A 24,009-nucleotide genomic window follows, 5' to 3' on the forward strand; every position below is an offset into this window, starting at 1 on the left:
CCCGGGCGCTGGGAACAGCCTGCGGCGCTGCGGGGCTTGGCTCGGGTGGGCAGGCAGGCGGGGAGGGGGTCGGAAATGAGCGGGCGGAGCGCCGCGGGTGCCGGTTCCGGAGGTGGATGGATCCGGGGATGGATCCAGGGATGGAGACCTGGCGCTCCCCGAGCCCGCTCTGGCCCCGTGGAGGTGCAGAAGTGGCTGTTACCCGGCAGCTCGAACACCTGCTGGGGGCTGTGTCACAGCCAGCCTGGGAAAGGATGTAAAAGACCGGCTGCGATTATCTCCTGTGAACGCATACGGTGCGTTTAATGGCTTGTAGCTGTTAAGGGAGGCGTTAATGTGTGGGAGATATATTGGTATCCGTAAATTGAAGATGTCTTGCTTTTGTGCTGATTCACAATCTCAGTGATAGAGGGAAAAGAATTAGCCCACCTGAAGGACCTTGTGAAATTCCAGAGTTATAACCAGAAGTATTGTAAGTCCTGTGTGATACAGGATGTAAAACTTCCCTATCAGTTAAAAATTATCAATATGGAAAGCAAACATTGCTTTCAAAATATCTTTCTCATTTGGGGAATGTTTTTATCACCCAAAATTGATTAAATAGGGTGGGGGGAGTGTAGAAATAGTGGAGCTAATGCTAATGGTAGACCTTAAAAGAATCTAAGTCTTATAAAAGTAAAAAAAATACCCAATTCAGTTCAACACCTCCTTGTATTACACATACAAGCACTTACCATGATCTAGAAATAGTTTAGTTCCAGTGCACTGTCTGCAGGTACAGCCCCATTTCTTCTGGCAGCTGCTCAATCCCGTGTGAACACACACAGGAATATCTTGGCTACAGAAAGGCCTGCTCCGAAAGAGATAAGACAAACAGAAAGTATTCCTTGAAGAAAGAGAAAAATGTTATAAAACAGCTGCTGGTGCAGTGTAGGAGAAGCTGAGGGGGAGAGTTGTGTGTGCAGGTTGTATCTCCCTTAGCGAGGTGCTGTTTGGACCAGCACAGAACCCTGGCACCGTGCCTGGGGCGCAGAGGCAGCCCTGGTGTGTCTGAAGCATGTTTAACAATAGTGCTAATCCCCCTTTGCAGAGCATTGCCGAGGTGTTCCGATGTTTTATTTGTATGGAGAAGCTGCGGGATGCCCGCCTGTGCCCCCACTGCTCCAAGCTCTGCTGTTTCAGCTGTATCCGGGTGAGTTTGCTTGCTTTAGTCTGTTCTTTCAAAGGTTTGAACTGAAAACTGGCTGAGCTTATGAAAACATTCTTTTCCTGGAGTTCCAAGGATTCCTTTTTTGGTTTTTTTTTCCCCTCCCCTTTAGTTTCCCTTTCAAAACCTTTTATAACACCTCTGAGGAAGAAGTAGGCAGGCTGTGCATTGCCTTCAGTGCTGCTAATTATAGGCACCATCTGGAATAATTGCTTTAAGGAAGAGACACACAATGATCCCTTCTTTAGCACCTCCTGAGAGTTGGTGATGCCTGCATGGAAGATAAAAGTTGGGACAGAAATCAGATGCTGACTTTGCATCCGGGAAGGTCGCAGCATCGCCTCGTGTACCCTGGAGGTGTTTTGTAATGCTTCTCAGGCTGTTGTGGTGTGATCAGGTGGGGCTAAATCTTTCTCAGGGGAGTCTGAGGCAGCACCTGAATCCTCATTTCTTTATTGAGGCCCTGGTTCCCAGTGTATCACACTCCAGTTCCAAATCCAGATGCTGTTTTGTGTTGCTGTAGCAGCAAAAGGTTCAGCTGAGGTTTCCAGACCTCCAGTAGTATTTCCAGAAATTGGAACAGACATTCATCCTTCACTCTGGAAGCTCTGACAAGAGCTGTAGGTGAAGGATTCGTGCTGCATATTAAGGATTTCAGTGACATATTGTTGCTGGGTGGTGAGAGATTATTCATGAGACTCTTTAAATGTAGTAGAGAGCTGACAAATACAAACCCATCAAGTGCTGAGCTTTTACACTTGTGAGTTGTAGTGGGCAGGTGAAGTTCTTTGCTCAGCTGTTTGTCCCTGGAGCTTTCTGGAAGAGAAACGTTCCCAGGCTCCTTGTGGATTTGATCATTGAACTTCAGCTATTTAATTTGTCTATAAATAACTCAAGAGGAAGAAATAAATTACCTTGAAGGCTAATTAGACTCTGAGAAAGATGCTTGTGGTGTCTTTTTCTTTCCTTTATTGAAATGTGCTTTTTAGTCTAAGACTCTGGGAATCTGCCAGGTGGGTGGTTCCTAATGCAATATTTGGTACCTCAAAATTCTCTGTATAATTTTAACTGAAGCATCTCTGACATCTGAAGACAAAGTGGTTGCTTGTTACTAAGACGCAAATAGCAACTTCTTCTGTGACTAAGTGATTGAACAGTTAAATTGAAAATTTGCTTAACAGGGAAAAAGTATAGGAAACCTGTAATAAAAATAAGTAACTCCTAATTAATGATAGAACGTATTTGCCTGCAGTTCTTTCATTCCAGTCTGTTTAAAAAGGTTTCTCCTTTTTCCATCACAGCGTTGGCTGACTGAACAAAGAGCTCAGTGCCCTCATTGTAGGTAAGGTATTCTTAATATCAGGGATTGGGTGGATTGTCCTGTTATGATCAATCTCCTTTTCAATGCAGCTTGCACTAAATTTATAAGCTTTAAATTCTTTTCAGACCTGCCTGCTGTTTCTATAAAAATTGGCCCTGGTATAATACTTCTTGTAAAATGCATCCTAGCTAAGCAGGGTCTTTGTTCTTCCCACATAACACTGCTGTGCACATAGCTGGTGTAACAGGAGTAACTAGAGGGAATTCCTCTTTATATTCTTCTTTCAAAAGTCAGAGCCCAGGAGCTCCAGTTTTCAGGGTGAAAGTGTCCATTTTTCATGCCTGTAATTTGTGTGGAGTGCCTGTGCAGCCATTCTGTGTATCATTGCAGGCTGCAGTTCCCACCTCTCCCAAATGATCAAATTGACTTAATTTTTTTTTTTCTCTTGGAATAACTAGTCCATTTTCTGCTCTTTTTTACCTGTGACTCTTGTGGTAATGTAGAATTGAACTAACTCATCCAAATTCCTGCTCTAACTGTGCCATCCTTCCTGCAGAGCCCCCCTGCAGCTCCGAGAGCTCGTCAACTGTCGCTGGGCAGAGGAGGTCACACAGCAGCTGGACACACTGCAGCTCTGCAGCCTCACAAAGCACGAAGAGAATGAAAAGGACAAGTAAATGGAGTGTTCTTTGCATCAAGTGTTTTGTGGTTTGGATTATAGGAGCTAATTTTAGTAATGTACTCTCTGTATCTGTGAAGTGCTTCTGGAGAGAATACTGAAAGCAACGTTTATCTTACAAAAGGTTTTTATTGACTACAGCTGTTCCTCATGCAAAAGATGTTGTGTAGCAAAACAAGTGAAAATGTTTAGCTGACTTTATAGAAAATTCATTTTCTATGGGTGATATGTGTATTTTTTGGTTTAAGGTGTGAAAACCATCATGAGAAGCTCAGTGTTTTCTGCTGGACCTGCAAGAAGTGTATCTGCCACCAGTGTGCACTTTGGGGAGGAATGGTAAGGGGAGATGGACATGGTATGAGGGACTTCAAACTGTGTCTGACAGTGGTTTTGAAGAACTAGAAATTCTGTGAACCTGCTGTTGTGGCTGTTGGATTGCCATGCAAATACTGCAGGTTTAGGTGTATTTATTATTTAGTAACACTACTTGTGAAACATGATACTTTCAGTTCATAATTAGAGAAGGAAATTGAGTTTTTACCAAAACCAGGTCAGAATTACCTTCCTTGTTATAAACTTCATGATGTTTTGGACAAATTCTGTGTGGTGGGGAGATTTTGTGGGCGAAGGAAGAAGCCTTGCTCAGAAAACACAGATAACACTTGTTATTTAATTGTCCTGGCCTCCAATCTTCAAAGCTGTTAAATTCATCAGTGTTTATCCATCCAGTTGGGTATTCAAGGAGAAACAGCTGTTGCTGTTTGGAATGTAAGTGGTTAACAGTGTGCTGCCTTTCTTTGGGAAGGGTGTTTTAATAATAATAATAATAAACCTTCTATCAATATTTGATTTGGTAAAGGATTGCACAGTGAATGAAGCAGATTATTTTTGGAGGACTCTTGAGACTCCAAATAACTCCTGACAGGAAGCTTTGATGGAATGAGAGCCAAATTCATGATTTCTTACAAAGGGAAGTGAAAGACTGACTTCCTACATACAATCTGCTTTGGAACCTTTCCAGAATGAGTGATGCACTCGTAGGCTTTCTTCCCTTCTCTTTCAGGAATTTAATAGGAGTGGAATAAAGTGGAAAAGAGATGCTGTATTATTCACCACCACCTCCTCCTCCTCCCTTTTTTTCTCTTTGAACAGCATGGGGGACATACTTTTAAACCACTGGCAGAAATCTACGAGCAGCACGTCACCAAAGTAAATGAAGAAGTGGCAAAGCTGAGGAGAAGACTCATGGAATTGATCAGCTTGGTGCAGGAAGTGGTAAGAAAGTTCTCCTGTAGTGGCAAAGGAGAACTGTTAGAAGGTGGTGAGATTATCCTACAGAGAGACCTTTTTGTTTTTTCATTTGACTCTTTTTATACAATGTGGAAAGATCAAAATATTCTCAATTCTGGTTTAGAGTTAGGTAACAGAATTTTTCTCTTGGGGTGTGCTGTTTAAAAGCTGGAGTTGGACACTTCTTTGAAAGATATATTTTTGTCAACACTTAATGTGTTTTGTCATGCTGAATGAGTACAAAAATACTTTATTCCAGCAGCTTATTTTCCTTTCTCTAGGATAATAAACTGTAAATGTATTTGAGCCTGCAGGATGAGCAGCTCACCAGTTGGAGATGTGTTTGGGCACCTGCTTTTTCTTCCCTGTGGGGTAAACATGTCAAAAATCCAAATATTGACGTGTTCAGCTTGGGCAGTTTCAGTGGGGATTCCAGCAATTTGATGCAGTTTTTTGTATCCCAGGAAGAATTACTTTTGTGTTCTGTTACATTTATGATGTGTAGTCTTTGTGCACATAAAACCAGGAATTTTTGGAGCGAGTTTCTGTATGATTTTTGCCCATTTTCAGGTGCTTATTTGCCACATGCACTGATAGTTTTGCTCTTCTCCAGCTCAGATGTGACTTTATAAACACAAGTGTGGTGATAAAATGCTGAGAGCTTGTGGCCTTACCCTGGCAGGGAGAAGGGTGCTGGTTTTATCCGTTACCACAAAACTTTTCTGGTTTTTTCATGTTATTCTTGTAAGAATAACATGAATAAAGAATAAAGAACTTTTCTGTGCTGCTCAAGTTGCAGAAGAGAAACTGGCAGCTGCATTTACAGATCTGATCCTAAAGAATCCCCACATGACAAATCCCTGTGCGCTCAGACAACGTTGCTCAGCTACCCTTGGGGCTCTCTGAGGGATGCAGTGAAATCACGCATCAAAACCAGCACTCCTGTTTCCCCTCTTAGGGGATTTAGGGACACTTAAGCTTTTTTGGGGTGTGAGAGAGCGGAGCCAGGGTGTGGCTGAGGGGAGGTGCAGCTGTGTGAAGGTTTTTGTCCCCGCAGGAGCGGAACGTGGAGGCCGTGCGCAGCGCCAAGGACGAGCGCGTGCGCGAGATCCGCAACGCCGTGGAGATGATGATCGCCCGCCTGGACACCCAGCTCAAGAACAAGCTCATCACCCTCATGGGTGGGTGTTGGCCTCTGTGAGGAGGAGGAGAAATGTATTAACAGTGTGTAAATCCACTGAGAAACTTTGTTTCACTGGGAGGGTGATTCCTTCCAGGCTGTGGTGTTGAGCGAGTTCACTGCTGGAAGGAAACTTCCACCTGCAGCAAAGCCCTTGGTTAATGATGTAGTTACTGTGAAAAGTTCTAAATTCACCATAACCTGATTATATTCTATTAAAAACTCCTATGTAATAACTTTGAAAATATTCCCATCTAGCTGGAAGTTATTTAGCACCTTTCAACTAAAGTGCTTTTAACTTCAGTGTTGGTCAAGTGCATCTTTCTAATTTGAAAATACATCTTTGTAATAGATACTCCTTTTAATGTAATTTTAATATAAGAAAGGCTTGTCTGGATAAGAGTCAAACCTGCTTTTCTTTCTGTCCATAAAAGCACCCCAGACCAACAAACCTGCCATTTCTGGGACACAGAGTGCTTAGTTACTGACTTAACCTCGAATGAGTTCTTCAGTACAGCTCTAATTAAAAATGTAGACGTGCTTTTCAGATGCTTTCTCAATCAACCTTGGTACATGTAGAAATCCTTTACCTTGGTATGTTCTGGGGCAGCTTCCAAGTGGAAACAAAAAAAAAAAGAAAAGTACACTTAAGAAATATTGAGTATGTGTTTTAGGGGTTTTTTAACAACTTTTCCTTAAACAGGTCAGAAGACATCACTTACTCAAGAAACTGAACTTCTGGAAACCCTGCTTCAAGAAGTAGAACATCAGGTAATTATGAAAGGAGATTAAATGTTGTGTAGATAGGCCAGCTGAGGAGGGATCTTTCTTACTTACTTTTTTTTATTTTAAAAATATTAATTGATGGATATTTCTGGAGGATATATTTTCATTGATGTGGCCTTAGGTTGCACAATTTCTTCTTAAAAATAAGTGTGTCTTCTAGAGATACTCAAAGGTGTTGTGTTGCTTGAAAAATTACTACAGGGATTAATGGCAATATCATACAAAATTACCCAGTTCTATGTGAGTTAGTTTAACCTAAGGGAAATACATAGTGGCTGTTGTAACTTCCATTGTGGAATTTTAGAAAACAAAATAACCCAAAACCTCCAAGCTGCATTTTGTCATTGTGTTGTGGGTAAACTTTCTGAAGCTGTGACAAACATGTAATTCAGTTGTTTAAAACCAAAAGTCGATAAAACCTCTGATTTTTACTGAGCTAAGGATTTTTTTCCCTTCTTTTTTCCCCTCCTAGTTACGGTCCTGCAGCAAGAGTGAGCTGATATCCAAAAGCTCAGAGATCCTGATGATGTTCCAGCAGGTCCATCGGAAGCCCATGGCCTCCTTTGTCACCACTCCTGTCCCCCCAGACTTCACAAGGTGAGTGTTGCACTTCTGTTCTGTTTGTTCAGTGTTTGAAAACATATTTAAAGTACCTGAGAGGAAAGTTTCCTCTTAACTTACTCCTTGTAGTAACCTGTGCTGCAAGTAGGCTTTTCTGTCCCAGCAGGGCTTATTTTGTGTCTGTAGTCCCTGCTGGGGACTCAGGACAGTGGGTTCCAGCTCACTTTTTTTTTTTTCCCTCTTTTACACATAGTTTACTGATTTGTCCTTTTTTCTCTTATTATTGGGTCATTCAGTATCTAATTGCTAGGCTCTCATGAGATGCCTCTGCAGGTCACCTTAATTCAGAATATACAGCCAAAATCACTTCATAGCACAATTCTTCATCAGGAGAATGCTGCTGGTGCTGGGTTCTGAGCGAGCCTGTTCTGAAAAAATGTCTCCAAAAAATGGAAAGTCAGAGAAGTCTCAAGAATTTCTCAGCAAAAATTGGTTTGGGTGTGTCTTGGTTTAAATCTGAATGTTTATTTTCCAATGGCACCAAGGAATCTCCTCCTGAGGAGGTGTATAAATGGAATTATACTGCAATAACCCAGTGTAGTCTTGATGAATTTCAGTGGCTCTGGTGACCTAAATCATCTAAAGTTCTTCTACAGATTGCAAAAGTTGGGATTTTCAATGCCATGTTATTCAAGTGTAATATATTTATTCTTTTCCCCACACAGTGAATTGGTTCCAGCCTATGACTCAACAACATTTGTCTTGGAAAACTTCAGGTAAGAATATCTTTAATTACTGTGAATATTGGCAGCATCCCTCTGTTCCTTCTGTACGTGAGAAGTGTTATTTAAAACACAGAACAACCTCTACAGAAAACAGTGAGATGTAGACTAAACTATGGGAATTCCGTTAAAAATCTCTTGTTTACCAGGTGAATAATCAATTCTCTGTGCAGCCCATGGCTCTGTGAGAGTTTTGCTTTGTCCCAGTCCCAAATGTTTTCCTCCTGTCTCACCAGCACCCTGCGGCAGCGAGCGGATCCTGTGTACAGCCCTCCCCTGCAGGTGTCAGGACTGTGCTGGAGATTAAAAGTTTACCCGGTGAGTTTTGTCTTCAGCTGGAGCTGTTTTCCCATCCCAACTCATTCCCAGCTTTCCAGTAAGGAATCACGTTTGTCTCATGCTGTACATGAAAAGCTGTAGGAAAGGAAAAGAACATTATAACAGAGTTGCTCACCAACCTTTGGAGAGTTCCCTCTCTGCCTCCAGATCTCCAGTGAGAACATGCTCAGTAGAGTTTGGTTAATTTAGAAGCAATTAAAGATGGGTCCTAGTGATATTGCAGAGGAATTTTGATGGATATTTTAATGTCTCAGGGATTTTTGCAGATGTTCCTTACAGAACTGAGGTACAGAGTAACTTACCCTGTTTGAGTGATACTTCCTGGGGAGGGGGGGAGGAGGACCAAGCATTTGTTCTTGACTCTGCATCCAGCTCTCAAAGTGGACATTAAATCTTGTATTTTGCTATGTCCCTTCAGTGGGCTGAATATTCCAGTTTCTGAAGCTTTATCCGTGTTGGAATGTTGAGCCCCAAGCTGGGATCTTCCCACATTCTCTGCTCTGGTCAGTGCTGCTCCTGCAGCTGTGTGGAGAAGGAGGAGTTTGGTGGTGGAGCAGCAGCTCTGTCTTAGTGATTTTTGTGGCATCCCTGAAGAATTGGCTCCATAAGTTAAACCCATGGATGCCCAGAATTGAATTATTGCAGTGCAGAGGTGGAACTGTGTGGAAGTTTCCAGAGTATTGCAAATTCAGGTTTAGCTACCTGAGCTGTGCTGTCAGAAGGCATTAAAATTTATTTTTTCAATGGTAAGTTGAAATGTTTCTTCAAGCTGGAGGATTCAAGTTGAGCCATTCTTCATCCTTGATTCAGGTGAGTGTGATGGAGGTTTTGCTGTATTTTTTTCTTGACTTCTGGTGACTCTAATATTGTTTCTCAGTTAACTGCCCTAACTTTTCATGTTGCATGGGATTTTTTTGGTAGAAATTACTCTTTCCTCAAAAATTAAGTATCTTTGAAATGTGACTGTATGTAAAATATTTCAGAACTAATGTTTAACCTGAAATGTTTTTCTGATACATTAAGTGTTTGTCTGTTCAGACTTCCACTTAATCAAATACCTAAAGTGTTAATAGAGTAGTTAAAGCTTTGTCTTGAGATTTATATCTGAGATACCAATACTAGACTGTGAATGTGCTTCTTGCTGATTTGTGTTACAGTAGGAGGTCATTGAAGACTAAAAATCACAACTGAAACACCCAAAGTAGAGCCTGCTGCAAATCCTGTGCTGATTGAAGCTGTTTTCTAAACTTTCCTAAATCTTCTGTATCAAATTGTTTTGGTTTTTAAATTATTTCTGGTTGTTCCTTTCTATTTTTAATCAATGTCTCAATTTTATTTCAAGGATGGAAATGGAGTAGTTCGAGGTTACTACCTGTCAGTATTCCTGGAGCTGTCTGCTGGATTGCCAGAGACATCCAAGTAAGCAAAGCTGCAGTAGGAGCAGATGTTGGGGTTTTTCTGTCAGAGACTGCAAAGCCCTTTGAAGAAGAATGGTGAGACTTCTGTTGTCCATTGAGCTTTGACTCAGGCACAGAGATAATATTTTAAAGTTGTTACTCAGTGGCTTTCTTGAGATAAAAAAGAAGCTGGTGAAACAACTGATAAGAGTATCTGTGTAGCAGTTCAGCCCTGGAGTTCACTCTACTCCATATTCCTGCTCTCTTTTATTTTTCACTGTTTATTTAAGTGTTCAGTAAAATTTTAGGCCTGACTCACTCATTCAGCTGGGCAAGAAAGCGCAGCCCTTAAACCACTTAGCAATTCTGACATCTTTTGGTCCAAATCCCTGTTCCTTTGCCCTGTCCAGGTATGAATACCGTGTGGAAATGGTTCACCAGTCCACCAATGACCCCACCAAAAACATCATCCGGGAATTTGCCTCTGATTTTGAGGTTGGGGAGTGCTGGGGGTACAACCGCTTCTTCCGCCTGGACCTGCTGGCCAACGAGGGCTACCTGAACCGCCAGAACGACACCGTCATCCTCAGGTGGGGCTGCTGCTCTCCTCCCCGAGGGGCACCCCAACCTGCTGCTGAAATAGGGGATAATTTACATGTTTGAATTGAAAATATTGGTGGCGTGTTTTGTTCCCAGTGGATTTCACTCTCGGCGCGTTGAAAGAAGGAAATGTGCCAAAGGGAGTTGTGGAGTGTTTTAAGTGTAGCTTCCTTTGAGGAGTGGCTGCTCCTGGCATTAATAAGGGTTAGAGATCTGTAGCTACCAGAATTAAAGGAAAAAGGTGCTTTCTCTCCATCTTTAGGAACAGTTTTAGTGAGCATTGGAGAACTTTGGGAATAAAAGTCTGTGAGTCCCTGCTACAGAGCTCACTGTGGCCGGTCAGGATGTTCAGGACACTGAGTCCACAAGGAGCTGTTTGTTAAGTTTATTTCACCACTAGATTTCAGGTTTTAAGGTTTTTCTGCAAGGATTTGTGGCTGGAGGAGGAGACATTTAAAAACAAACCTCAAACCAAACAAACTCCCTCAAAAACCTCTTTTCAAACGTTCCTTTGAAGGTTCCAAGTGCGCTCACCAACCTTCTTCCAGAAGTGCCGGGATCAGCACTGGTACATTGCTCAGCTGGAAGCAGCTCAGACAAGTTATATCCAGCAAATAAATAACCTGAAAGAAGTAAGTGGGATGTTTGTGAATGTAAAATCACCTCTTGGAGTGTCTCTGCAAGTCAGCACAGGTGCTTGATTTGCTGCTGCTGCTCCATTGTTATTTTTGTGCTTTTGCAGAGACTCGCGATTGAACTGTCCCGGACTCAGAAATCCCGAGGGGTTTCCCCTCCAGACACTCACCTCAGTCCTCAGAATGATGAGGGCTCAGAGACAAGAGCAAAGAAACCTGGACAAAGCATTGAAGCACTGCTTGAGAATTTCACTGCTCCAGGATTGGCACGGGAGAACAAGGAGGAGGACGAAGAGAAGACTCAGCAGGAAGACTTTAATGTAGGAATTCTCTTTTTCTCTCCTCTGTTTATGTGCAGCTTTCTTTGGTAAGGCAGCAGTAGAAACAGGGGAACTTGTGAATTGTAAATGAGGTTTATTATCCTTGCTATGGAAATAGGAGATGACACACTTGAGAGCTGTGAGGGAGAGTTGACTCCAGAGAGATGTTCCAGAACTGAGCTAAAAGATCCCACCACAAAAAGTCTCCAAGTTGCAGCTGAAAAATCTGATTTGTGTTTGTTCTTTAATGTGCTTTGAGAGCCTCCTCACTGCTGTGTGATAGTGACACTGGGGACAGAGAGTGTCTGTCTGTTCATAGCTTTTGGGGATGCATCAAGGTGCTGCTGAATATTTCTAGATCAAAAACCTCCCGTTTTTCCTGCAGCACGAGCTCTCAGATGGTGACCTGGATATAGATCTTGCTGGAGAAGATGAGGTGAACCACCTTGATGGCAGCAGCTCTTCAGCAAGTTCAACAGCAACCAGTAACACTGAAGAGAATGATATTGATGAAGAAACTATGTAAGTAACTAAAAATGTCTTTCAGCTCATCCTGTACCCAGGGTGATCATCCTAATTCCAGTGGAAGCTGAGTAATTTGCTGGGGTGTGTGGGATTCCAGTGTGATTTGAGAGGTGGTTCCTATACTGGGAACAACACAAACTCATAGAGTTAGTGCTAAACACTGAATTTTTGGTCAGCTAATTAGTGTCTTTCTGATCTCTTTATTTACGTTAGTGCTGCTCTCTGTCTTTGACAAGTGATAATCTGTGAAGGTTCTTTCCCAAAACACCATTAAGGAATCTGTCTCAGCACTGTAACAGAGTAGAGGTCTGGTTCTGGCAAGTGTTGCAGTAGTAGGAGAGTGATGATGAGGCCAGGTACTTAAATTAGGAAATTCAAGACTGAGCAGAGCTGATGTCAAATCCTGGAATCTTAATTAAAACATGACAATCTGCTGCTGCACTTACAAACATTGGAGTTTGCAGCATCACATTTTGCAATCTAGGTACATACAGCACTTTTGGCCTCTTGGGTAACGAGGCAGTCATTTAATTACTACACTTCCTTTGTTTGTTTGGCTAGCTTGGAATGCAGGAAATACAATTTACAGCACTTTATGTTGTTTTTTGAGGTTTGTGCCACAACATTTAACAAGAGCTGAGGAAAGCTAACAGTTGTATTTTATTTTTCTCACCCTGATCACCCCTGAAGGTCTGGAGAGAATGATGTGGAATACAGCAGTACTATGGAGCTGGAAGATGGAGATCTCATGGAGGATGCAGCAGCTGCTGCTACTCCTGGAGCATCAGGTATGAAAAATGACTCCAGAATTCCCATAAAAGTGAAACGCTGCTGGATTCCTTCCCCTGCTCCTCCTGGAAGCAAAGCCAAGCTGTGTGTTCTGCAGGCAGTTCTATTTTGGGAACTGCTGCATCATGTGGTTTGTACTGATTATTGCAGTGTAGCAGAAACACTTCATTGGTTCAATAAAAAAAAAAAGGGGGGGAGGAAATCTGAATGTGCTGGTTTAAGAATGATGTCAAAGCTTGGAGGGCAGCTTTGAAATTCCTTGTGTTCCAATCAATAGGAGACTGACAAGGAATTTTTACTGATGTCAGGGTGACCTCTGAGTGGGTGACACATTCACTTGGGGTTTAGTGCACTGCAAAACCTGAAGAATTTGGAGGGAATGAAGTAAAGAATATTCACAATACATTTTAAATGCAACACAATAAGGTGTTCTGGGATTTTTTGCAGCCTTGAGATGATCACAGCCCAAATTAGCCACAAGATTCTGAAAGAAATGTGTAGCTATATGGAATATAGAAAGATATTGTGGAATCTGAGTATATTTATTTAGGACAAAGATACCAGAAGCAGTGTTTGTGCTGCTGTGAAAGTCTCTTGGTGCTTGAAGGACAGAATTCCCTGTTTTGAAGTTCTGGAGGTCAGGGAGGGACGTGTTTGTCTCCTTTAGAGTAACTCTAATCTCTGTGTTGATTTATTAACAAATCTGTTCATTAAGAAATTTTTATAAGAGGAATGAAGTGAAGCATTTCCCCTTTTCCAGCTGTTTTTAACTTACTCTTTAATTAGCAGCACATCCGATTGCTTTCAGCATCCGGAAATCCACAAAATACCCACGTCTCCTTAATTTCATGGGGTCAATGAGTTCCTAATCTACCTGTGTGACTCTTTTTTGTTTTTCCCAGGGAATAAAGCCCCCCTGTGTCCCACAGCTCCCACCTTTGTGTCTCTCCTGCTCAGGTACCAGCCACAGCTACAGCAGTGCCGGCGGCCGAGCCTCGCGGCGGGGAGCCGGCGCCCTGGGCTCCGCTGCCAGCAGCAGCCTGCTGGACATAGACCCCCTCATTCTCATCCACCTCTTGGACCTCAAGGACAGAAATGGCATGGAAAACCTCTGGGGCCTTCAGCCACGTCCTCCTGCCTCCCTTCTGCAGAACAGAGGTAACTACAGCACGTGTCTGATGGTTTGATTCCGCCTGGAGATGCAGGGGATGAGCGAAAAGCCACTTTTCTGGAAGGGTTGGCACTGGAGGACAGCACAGCACACAATTCTGGGCTGAGGCAGCAGCTCCACCTCTCCCTGCACACTGGGAGTACTTGGAGCACAGTGCAAACCAAAAAGATAAATCCTGGAATTTAGAGGCCATTAGAGCTAGAAAAAGTGAGTGATTGTAAGGGCTGTAAAGGAAAAAAAAAGGATCAAAATGTCAGGAGCCAAAAATAGTGATGGTATTTAAATAATTGAGGAGTATTTGTGGTTCAGCTGGGACCCTTGACCCGAAAATCCCAATTAACTCCATGTGCAGCAGCAGCAGAGCTGGCAGCCCTGGCACCCCTGGCTCTTCCTGGAGGTTGCTTGTTCCTCTGGTAGTGAGGAATTGAATTTATTATTGAGGTTTGATTGAATTTTGTCATATTTAACTGCTGGCCCAGAACCATTTAGTGACTTTCTAGAACAGAAAGAGAAATAAATGTCCCTTTGCTACAAGTGATGCTTGGGTTTGCTGCCACAATGCCATTGGTGGCACTGAATTTAAAAGCTGGCTCAAACTCTTTGTTCCTTTGTCATTAGCTTTTGATATGGGGTTACATAAACAGCCATGAATTTGCAGTGAATGTAATCCATATTTCCAAAAATGGAAGTCCCTTCTAGAAGAAGTAAAAAAAAAAAAAAAGGGAACAGCACATGAACTGAGAGTCCCAGTTCTGTTTTGCTTTTGGAAAAAGGAGCCTTTTCCCTGGACAAAAGGAGCTCAGGAGAGGGCCCTGCACTTTGTGCTGTGCCATTCAGGCAGGGTGAAGCTCTCTGTGTGAATCTTTAGCTACTGAACACACAGCCAAAATCACCTGTTCTGTGGAGCTTCCCTTGGGGTTTCACTGCTCCCAGTCACATTGAACTTGGTCAGTAAAGACAAAGCTGCTGTTCCATTTGGAGCAGACCTCACCTGCTGAGGTGAAGGTTTCTAAGAGCCACTTGACTTTACCGTTTGGAACAGCTGAATTTGCAGAGAAACACAGAATTTATAACACTTCAGATAGATCCAGGTTGATTTAATCCCAGCTGAGCAACACAGAGGTTTATTCAGGTGTTGGCTGCTCAGCCTGCTCTTCTGCTGTGAGCTGCTTAAGGGAATTCCTTCCCTAGCTGCAATTTCTTTGAGTTCTCTGTGTTATGAGATATTGGTGGTCTGAGAATCTTCTACATGAAGTGAACAAGTTTTGCAAAAGCAAATTGGACATGAGCTGGCAGCCTGGCCGGCAGGGTGGCAGCTCAGGTGTCACCAGGATTCCTGCAGCAGCACTGGGAGCCTGGCTTGTCCCAGTGAGCAGGACTGGGGACCCTCCTCCATGGCTGGGAGCAAATCCCTGCTGTGCCAGCCCTGGGCAGTGCCAGGACAGAATGTGTGTCCCTCACTCTTCCAGCAGGACACAAGGTACAATTCTTGGGTGTCCATGTTTATCTGAGGATGGTTTTCCTTACCTGCTGTGCTCTCTGTTCCTTTGGCAAAGCCTCATCCTACTCCCTGAAGGAGCGAGAGCAGCGCAGGCACCAGGCCATGTGGAGGGTGCCCCCAGACCTGAAGATGCTGAAAAGACTCAAAACCCAGATGGCAGAAGTTCGGAGCAAGATGTCTGATGTGAAGAACCAGCTGTCTGAAGTGAGGAGCAGCAATGCTGGCTCAGGGGAGGGACAGCCCAGCTTCTTCTCCATCGAGCAGGGGGCCCTGGCTGCCTGTGGCACTGACAGCTGCAGCAAGCTGCAGGAAATTGGGATGGAGCTGCTGACCAAGTCCTCAGTCACCAGCTGTTACATAAGGAGCTGTAAGTGCATGGGGAAGGGGCATTTAATCACCCTTACAGCTGGTTCATGTCCCCAGGGACTTCCTCATACTCAGGTTCAGCTGGAAGATCAGAAATGTAAACCTGCCCTGGCCTTTCAACACCAGACTGGACCCCACAGGCACTGCCAGACCTGATCCAGTGACAGTGTCCTGAGGTTTAAACCAGTGTCAGACTGGTCTGAGCTGGTCACTCCCTTGCACCAGGCCCATCTGGGAACTTGAGAGAGCAAATTACAGACTTGCTGAAATCTAAAATGCAAGAATTTGGGTTTGTCTATCATTTATATTCTCATGCTGGCTGAAGGAATGTGCTGGAGCTTTCTGAAGGAAATATGAGTTGTGCAGCCCAGGCCTCTGACAGGAAGGATTCTGTGCAGGACTGAGGGTTGATAAACAATGAGACTTACAGCCTGCATCAGGCCAGGGTACAGCAGTGCTTTCACTGAACATTGCTCACATTTTTACACTTTTTTGCAGCTGCCAGCAAGAAAAGTTCCTCAGCCAAGCCCCTTCGCTCGGGAGCTGCCGGGAGCCTGTCCCTGAGGAGAGCCATGGACAGTGGGGACGGGAACCTGCGCCTGAAGGGGGACAGCAGCCACCCTGCTGAGGGTACTGGGGGGACACAGCCACCCTGCCGAGGGTCCCTGGGCACTGAGGGGACGCAGCCGACCTGCGCCTGAAGGGGGACAGCAGCCACCCTGCTGAGGGTACTGGGGGGACACAGCCACCCTGCTGAGGGTACTGGGGGGACACAGCCACCCTGCCGAGGGTACCTGGGCACTGAGGGGACACAGCCACCCTGCTGAGGGTACTGGGGGGACACAGCCACCCTGCCGAGGGTACCTGGGCACTGCCACCTGGGAGGTGGAACTGCCATCTCTTGTACAAAAGCTTCACAATGAGTCTTTTATTTAGAAACTGGAGTTTCCCTTAAGTTTGCCTGGGTGCTTTTTCCCACCCAATGAGTTCCTGTAGCTGAGCTGGGGGCCAGCGCCTCACATTCACTGAGCAGAGCATAAACCTGTGTGTTATGTTCTGACCTCTCAGGAGTGAACCTGACAGTGAAAATCCAGGATTAACCAGCACTGAGCCAGGTTTAAATTGTGATTTGGCTTAGAGGGAACTCAAGGAAGCTCCAGTAAGAATTTTATGGTAGAGCAGCTCCTGAGTTGCACAATGCCCTTCCTTCAGTGCAAGCACAGGGAAACCCCTGGCACAGAAATTGGTGTTTTGCTCCTCTGCAGCACTCAGAGGAGGAGAGGGGGAGGATCCCAGGGGTCTCATTTGTGCTCTCCCTGCTCAGGAGGCCTGGGGAGCTCCAAGCTGAGTGCTCGGCCCCACGGCCGGGCCCTGGCCGGCCCCGAGGCGCTGCCCAAGCAGGAGGAGCCGCCCCGTGAGGGCTCAGACTCTGAGCTGGGAGCTGCTGCCTTGAATGGCCTGGCTGCTGGAGAGAAGAACAGAAAAGTTGCTGCTCTGGGGTAAGGGTTTCTTCATTTTTTCCTCTTACCTCTTCCCCCACCTTCCCTTGATCTGCAGAAACCCCACAATCTCCTAAAACCAGGTGCTTGTAGCATGAAAGAGAAATTACTTTGAAGTTTACTTGGTTGCTGCTGTTCCCTCTGGACAGCAATTTTTGGGTTTATATCTAGGTTACAAGCTTTTTTCTTTTTTTGTTCCCTTCATTTTATTTTGATCAGCTCTGGCTGGAGTCTGACACTTGGAATTGAAAGGCAGCCCAGGTCTGCTTTCCCACTGTTCCATGCAAAATACCCTCTAACTGACATTTAATCACTTTTGATTTCCTCATTTAAGGTGAAGTTTAATTTTTCAGCCATTTCATGATAATTCTCTCTTGGCCACCTAAGCAAAGGGCAATGGAGTTTTCAGGTTATTTTTTCTAAATAAGTAGAGTCACTTTTTTTTGAAAATATTCAAACTTTTCAAGGTTTTTTGATTGATTTAGAAATATTAAAATGTTTTAAAAAGCTAGAAGTTTAAGTGAGTGTGCAGAAGACTTAAACAAGGAGTAAAACTCAATGTGGCACTAAAAGGCTTTGTTTCCATAACTGAGCTCAGGCTGAATTTCTGACCTGGGGTTTTATCTTTCTCCTCAATTCTTTCCCAAGCTCGAACTCCAAGGGGTGTCGGGCAGAAGGAGCCCAGCCTGGTGTCCTGGAGAGCAGCTCAGAGCCCGGGGAGCTGCAGGGGCTGAGCTCTGAGGGAGCAGCAGCAGAGGAAGGTAAATTGGGGTTGGTGGGGGGCAGTGTGGGGAGGGAGGAGAGAAATCCCCCCCAAAAGCTGCTGCCATGGCTGCTCAACTCTGCTGGGAGCTGGAGAATAAATCTCAGTGAGCTCAGAAGATCTCTGTGTGGCTGCTCAACGGGCTCCTGGACTGTGGCTCTCTGGACAAGCAGCTGCTCTTTGTACCTTGAGACAGCTCCAGGTCTTTGCTGTGCACTGGAGTGGCCTTGAGAAGTTGTTCACATCTCATTTAAACAGCATCCACTGACCTTGGCTGGTAATTCTGCTGCCTTCAGAGACAGCTCCCCATGGAACTTTCTCCACAGCCACACAAGAGCCTCTCCAGCACTTCAGTCCATAATCCAGTTTCCTTAGAGACTTGAAGGAAAGTTTCCTCCTCCCTTGCTGCATCCTTTCCATGCTGGAAAAAAATAACACTGCTTTTTTTTCCTTTCTGAAAGTCCACATAGAGTTTTTCTTATCTTGCTAAAACTCTCCTGCCTTCCACCCCTGCACTAATTTGAATTTCAATGACTGGATTGTAGCACAAAGCCTATATTAAGGTGCCAGCATCCATCTCGAGCTGCAGTGTGCAATATTGTGTGGGAGTTGGCATTTACAGAAGGTCTCTCAGTGACAAAACTGAATTTCTGCTGTTAGTCACTGCAGCATGATCGTGATGTGCTCCTGCAGTTCTGCTCTCAGAGCAGGGAGCCCAATAGGAAAACGCTTTAGAAACTGAAATACTTCATTGTTAAAAACCCCAGGAAGCAAATATTACAAATTTTCTTCCCTTCAGAGGAAAAACTACAGTAGAATTGCCCCTCACTTTGCTTTTTCTTAGCAAGGAGTATCAGGGTTTGAGAAGCAGAGCCAAGCAGAGGTTGTGCTGTCCATGGGGAGTTCTGGCTGCCCAGTGCAACCCAAGGTCACCACCTGGAGCCACCAGAGCTCTGATTCTGCTTTGGAGGGGAAATTTGTTATGTGAGACTCAAACACACTATTGCTGCTTGAAGGCTCTCTAGGCTCACCTGCCCCACAGGCTGTGCTGCCTTTTAGCTCCCAGAAAAGCAGCTTTTATTTTCTGTCCCAGTTGCAGAGTGGCCTGAGCAGCTCAGCTGGTGACACAGGACAAACCCAGCTGTGCTGGGGGCTGGTCCCCAGTGCTCCATCAGAGCCTGGGCGTTTGGGATGTGCTCCTTCGCTCTGCTCTGACCCCAATCCCAGGAGCTGGCAGGATGGGACATGGGACAGGGTCAGCAATGCAGATGCTGTGCCATCATTGTGCCCTGGCTGTCTCTGGTCTCTCTTGCAGCTGGGCTGTGTCAGAAGCACGTCCTTCACCTCCTGCCAGGGATGAGCAGTGACAGTGACATCGAGTGTGACACGGAAAACGAGGAGCAGGAAGATGCCACCTCCCCCTCAGAGGTGTTCAACCAGGCCTTCTCTGCCCAGCCCTCCAGTGAAGGTAGAGCTGCCAGAGCCCCTCTTCCCAAACATTCCCAGAGCTCCTTGGATGCAGATCCCTGGGAGGGGAGGCTGTGGAGGTGTTAAAGCTCCAAGTGCCAGTAAGATTTGGAACTCTCCTCTTGGGATCCCAATTAAAACAGCTCAAAACAGGAGAGGGAAACTCTTGCTAGCCTTGAGAAGTCAGTTGAGGTGAGTCTCCTGGGAAGGGCTGGAAAACCCAGAGCTCCAGTTCCCAACTGGAGCTCCCCATGTGCCAGGACTGGCACTGTAAGTAGGCTAATTCCAGGGAGAGGTAACCACTGCCTGAGACATGGATTTGCATCTTAATCGGCAGGAATGTGCTTCCAGCAGTTCAGTGGAGCTTCAGAGAGTCCTCTGGCTGAGCTTTCACTTCCATCCAGTGGATCAAAGCAGTGAGGCCAGGGGGTGAAGTTTTGGCCTGAGTGAAGGGAGGGGAGAGGAGGAGCATTCCCTGGCTCTGCAGTGTCACTGGGAGGGTGACTGGGCTGTGTTGGTGCTGTGTTCACCCTCAGGGCACTCCTCAGTGGTACCAGACGGGGATCAGGCCAGTTCTGAGGATCTCAACTTTGTCCCTGCAGATGACAGCACCAGGTAACTGGGAAGGTTCTCCTTGGGGCTGCAGCTTCCCTGTGCCAGGATCCTGAGCTCCCTCTGGCTCTGAGGCAGCCTGGGAGGGAGGGAGGGAGGGCTGAGGTCTAAATGCTCCCAAAACTGACTGGGTTGAAGCAGCTGGCATAAAATTTTAACTCTTAGATTGTATTTGTTTGAAGCCTTCCAACTGCTCCAGCAGGAGAGTTCTCAGTGCAAACTGCCTTTGTTTGGAGCAGGTAGAGCGTGGGCTCAGGGCCTGAAGATCCATGGCTGCATCCCTGGAGAGGTGTGTGAGCCCCTGGAGCTGTGCCCAGGCTGTGCCCTCTCCACTCTGGGGTTCTTCTGCCATTGTCTCACCCTGCCCCGGGGCACGAGGACCTTTGGGACCCTGGGGGGTGGCACTGCTGCTCCACCAGCCTCAGCGGCTCCGAGGAGTCGTGGGGAAGGTGCTGAGCCCCAGCCTGGGATGAGAGTCCTGCTGTGCCACTGGAATGAGCAGTGTGACTGTCCTTTGGAATGCTGGGGTGGCTCCAGAGCTGGGGGAAAGCAGCCACCACTCCAATTGTTTTCCCCAGTTGGTGACGTGGACCAACCACACCCATTGCCAAACTCTGTTCATTGCATTTTGAGCTGCTGAAGTCCTGTGAAGCTCCTCTGAGAGCTGATGCCTGGTTAGTGACAAAGCATGAGCCCTGTCGGTGCTGCCTGGTGTTGTCCTCGTGTGGCTGCCTTGCCCTGTGTCCGTGTGAATGTGCTCTACAACTCCTAGTTTAAAACTGTTTGCACTTTGTTAATAAAATGAATGTTGAAATCTGAATTTCAGGTGTTTTGTGTGTGGATAAGTAAAATGATGGGGGCTGTCAGGGTCAGTTCCACTTACTGCAACACCTGGCTGCACATGGAGGGACTTTTTCCTGTCACTTTTTTCCTTAATCATTTGGTGAAAAGCACTTAAACCCCTCTGGGATTCTATGTGTAGAAACCAAATGCTGAAATCTTGATTCAAACAGGAATTGAGAAGGATGCAGAGTTTTCCCCAAAATTGCTTTGGTTCTTCAGAAGGAGCAGATGCTGGGCCAGGGCCAGGCCACACCTGGAGGTGCCTTGGGAGTGTTTGGGGCTGTGGTGGTGACACAGCTCGGTCCCTGGAGCCATGGAGCTCTGCTCTGCCCTCAGTGAGAGGCTCTGGGGCTATGCCCAGCTCTTGCAGGGCTGAGGGAGGAGCTGGTGCTTTGCTCACCTGCTATGGGCAGCTTATTCAGAGCTGGGTGGGAAAGGGCTTGGAAGGCACTGATCTCCTTGGGCTGTGCCATAACAGCCACAGGGATGGGCCCTGAGCAGCCATGTCAGAGCCAGAGCTCAACGGGGTAACTCCAGTTCCATATCCACCAAGGAAACCCCCTTCCACCACACTAAAGGCACAGCTGCTCACTGCCTTTGTTAGCTCTTCAATAACCAGACTAGCTGGAGTGTGGTTTAAATTACTGTTTTATTAAGATATTGGTAAAACTTCAACAGTTTTTCCTGTATAAACAGCTTTCATAAATAAAATATGGATGACTAATACATGGTCAGAACTAAACTCGCGGGTGAACTGTAGAACAAGATTGCAAATGGAAAAGTCCCAACAGCTGGTACATGATTTAGCTTGAATTTATTCACTTCATAAAGAACATGTTTCATGAACAAGGTACTACAGAAAGGTCAGCAGGAGCACCCAGGAGCTGAGACCGTGCCTGGCTGGCCACGAGCAGCAGCACTCGGGGTCAGCTCAGCCACCTCCCAAGGTGTCTTCAGAGGGAAGGAGAGGAAAGACCGGACAGGACAAGGGTTGTACGAGACCCTGACAGGTGGGGCTTGTTTGTCTTTAATGCTGGCAAGGGCTGTGCCATGGCTGGGGTGCCAGGGCTGGAGGGGGGCACGGACATCGGGCTCCGAGGTCCTGTTAATGCTTCTGTATTATTGCACATGATACGAGGGTAGAAAGTTTTGTTCCTGTCGCAAAGAGGATGTGAATTAAAGAAAGATTGCCCTAAATTACAGACATGAACAAAGCTGCAGTATCCCCTTGGATGGCTTTGTTTATGTGACTGAGTGCCTGGTGAAGAAATTGTGCTAAAACAGCCCCTAATTTAGACCAATCTTTCTCATTTTGCTTTATTCCCACAGAATCTTGGGGTCGGGAGGATTTGGTGAGGAGAGAGTGGACCTGAACTACAGCAGCCATGTCTGTGCACACAACTCCTTGTGCCTCATCTGCCCAAGGGACAACTGACACACAGTGCTCCAAAAACAGGTGGAGTTTCTAGGATGATGCACCACCAGAAACGTGGTGTAAATTAAAGTCTGCTTGGACATTGTCCTCCAGCGCTGCAGCTCAGCAGCTCAGCTACAAACGGTTCTCACTCACAAGGACAATGGATGGCACTTCTAGGTAAAGAAAAGTTCCACACGTGCGTTTCCACCCACCTCTAGTGCAAATGGAATGGGTGAAGAGCTCCCTGCCCTGGTGCTGTTCTGCTCTCTGCACCGCACACATTCCTCAGCCTTGCAAAGCACCGCGGCCCCTGCGGCGCTCACAGTGAAGAGCTCACGAGCCAGTTTTGAGCAGCTCCAGGCAAAGCAGCCCCGAGCCCCTTCCTCAAAACCACCACAACTGAAACAGAACAAAACTAAAGTCACGTTGTCACTGCTGCCTCCTGGTTCTGCAAGCACGGTCAGCACGTCGACCGAGAGGGATGCGGGGTTGTGTGAACGCGGCAAAGGGATACTTCAGCTCTTTATTGGAAAGATTCGTTGTACAAATTTTCACCACCACTAAGATACACGATAAAAATACAAAACACAGGTCACAGACTAAATCTCAGTATCAACAGTTAATAAATACAATGAGATAGTTCTCTATTAGCCTAATATTTTACACTGTCACCAGATAGACGATCAAGGTACGAATACAGAACACTTAGATACCATTAGAGAGGGATTATTGCTTACGTCAGCAAGCAGCAGATAAGGGCACAGGAGTTTGAACTGAAGGAACTACTTCCTATCACCAGTGGCATTAAGAGAAAACACTGCATTTCACAAGCACTGCTTTTTGTCTAGTGTGTAGAATCAAGAGCAGCATAATCAGACCAATAACCACTACTTTTAATATTATAGAACTTTAAAGGACTTACCTTACAAATGGTTCCTATCTACTCTATAAATATGCAGTTAGTGAAGAAATGAACACTTGCTCTATCTATACAATGGTTTTACCTGACCACACTGCAACTACGATGGTGGATTGGTTTTTTTTCTCCTAGCAAGATAAATGGGATGAGTCGCAGAATTACCATTTATGAATCCACACCTAAAAAAGCTAGATCCTTCCCAAAACAGCACACATGCAGTCCAGTGCTCTTCAACTGCTCCTGCAGACTGGGAAGAAGTTTAATCATCTGTGACGGGTTTGCATTCTAATTTACTCACATCAAGAATTGCACTTACACCACCTTTCTCTCCAGAACATGACAGTCAGCTAAAGATGGACTTTCAGTGAGTCATTATTACTGTGAATAATTTAAAACAAAGGCACCGCAGAGATGCCCCAAAGTTGCATATTTTACCATTTCATGGTTTCTCAAATTTCCTCGGTAAATCTGACTTGGAACAGAAGCTGCAGCTAAAGAGAACGTTGACAACAGCTAAGGCAGAATAAGATGGCAGATAAGAGCCAATGATCCCGTAAGATTAAAACAAAGTCTGAAAAAGATCAAAGGAATCTAAAGCCACACTTCAACTCCTGGTTGCTCACAAAGCCTTTTGCTGTTCATCAGATTGCTTTTAAAATAGTGCATCAAAGAGAGAAGCAGCGGAAATTGGCAGAATTCAAGCCTCGCCATCTTGTCATGTTGAATAATTTTCTTCACTACTTAATATTAAAATACTTTGCAAATTCTAGCTAAACACTAATACTGCTATTGTTACTGCTAAAATGATATGGATTGTTCACTAAGTGCCTATGAAAACTTATTTTGTTCATCCTCCTCCCAATGCATCGCTGTAACAAAGGGTAGGAACGGGATCTGGATTTAGTGGAGCTGATGGGAATCTGCCGCTTATTTACGTCCCAATTAGCGGCTCCCCTAAGGGCGTGACCTCACCTCGGGAGCGGGGAGGGGCTGCTGGCCGCTGCTTATGCAAAAAGGGCAGGGTGCTCCTGCCTGGCCCT

At 45.5% G+C, this 24,009-nt stretch overlaps 1 protein-coding gene across 1 annotated transcript; it reads left to right on the plus strand.

Annotated features, from left to right (window-relative positions):
• Positions 1–1,090: 1,090 nt before the first annotated feature.
• Positions 1,091–20,610, plus strand: TRIM37 (tripartite motif containing 37). The gene is made up of 24 exons (XM_031059828.1): positions 1,091–1,192; positions 2,509–2,549; positions 3,085–3,201; positions 3,456–3,543; positions 4,360–4,482; positions 5,555–5,678; positions 6,381–6,448; positions 6,936–7,060; positions 7,750–7,800; positions 8,043–8,124; positions 9,488–9,564; positions 9,953–10,132; positions 10,660–10,774; positions 10,885–11,097; positions 11,483–11,619; positions 12,313–12,410; positions 13,369–13,569; positions 15,139–15,450; positions 15,948–16,079; positions 16,774–16,948; positions 17,597–17,709; positions 19,027–19,179; positions 19,715–19,793; positions 20,030–20,610. The coding sequence occupies exons 1-24, from the start codon at positions 1,124–1,126 to the stop codon at positions 20,031–20,033; spliced, it is 2,877 nt and encodes a 958-aa protein (XP_030915688.1). The 5' UTR covers positions 1,091–1,123; the 3' UTR covers positions 20,034–20,610.
• Positions 20,611–24,009: the final 3,399 nt, after the last annotated feature.

The sequence above is a fragment of the Geospiza fortis genome, unplaced genomic scaffold, assembly GCF_000277835.1.
Source record: "Geospiza fortis unplaced genomic scaffold, GeoFor_1.0 scaffold538, whole genome shotgun sequence".
NCBI lineage: Eukaryota > Metazoa > Chordata > Aves > Passeriformes > Thraupidae > Geospiza > Geospiza fortis.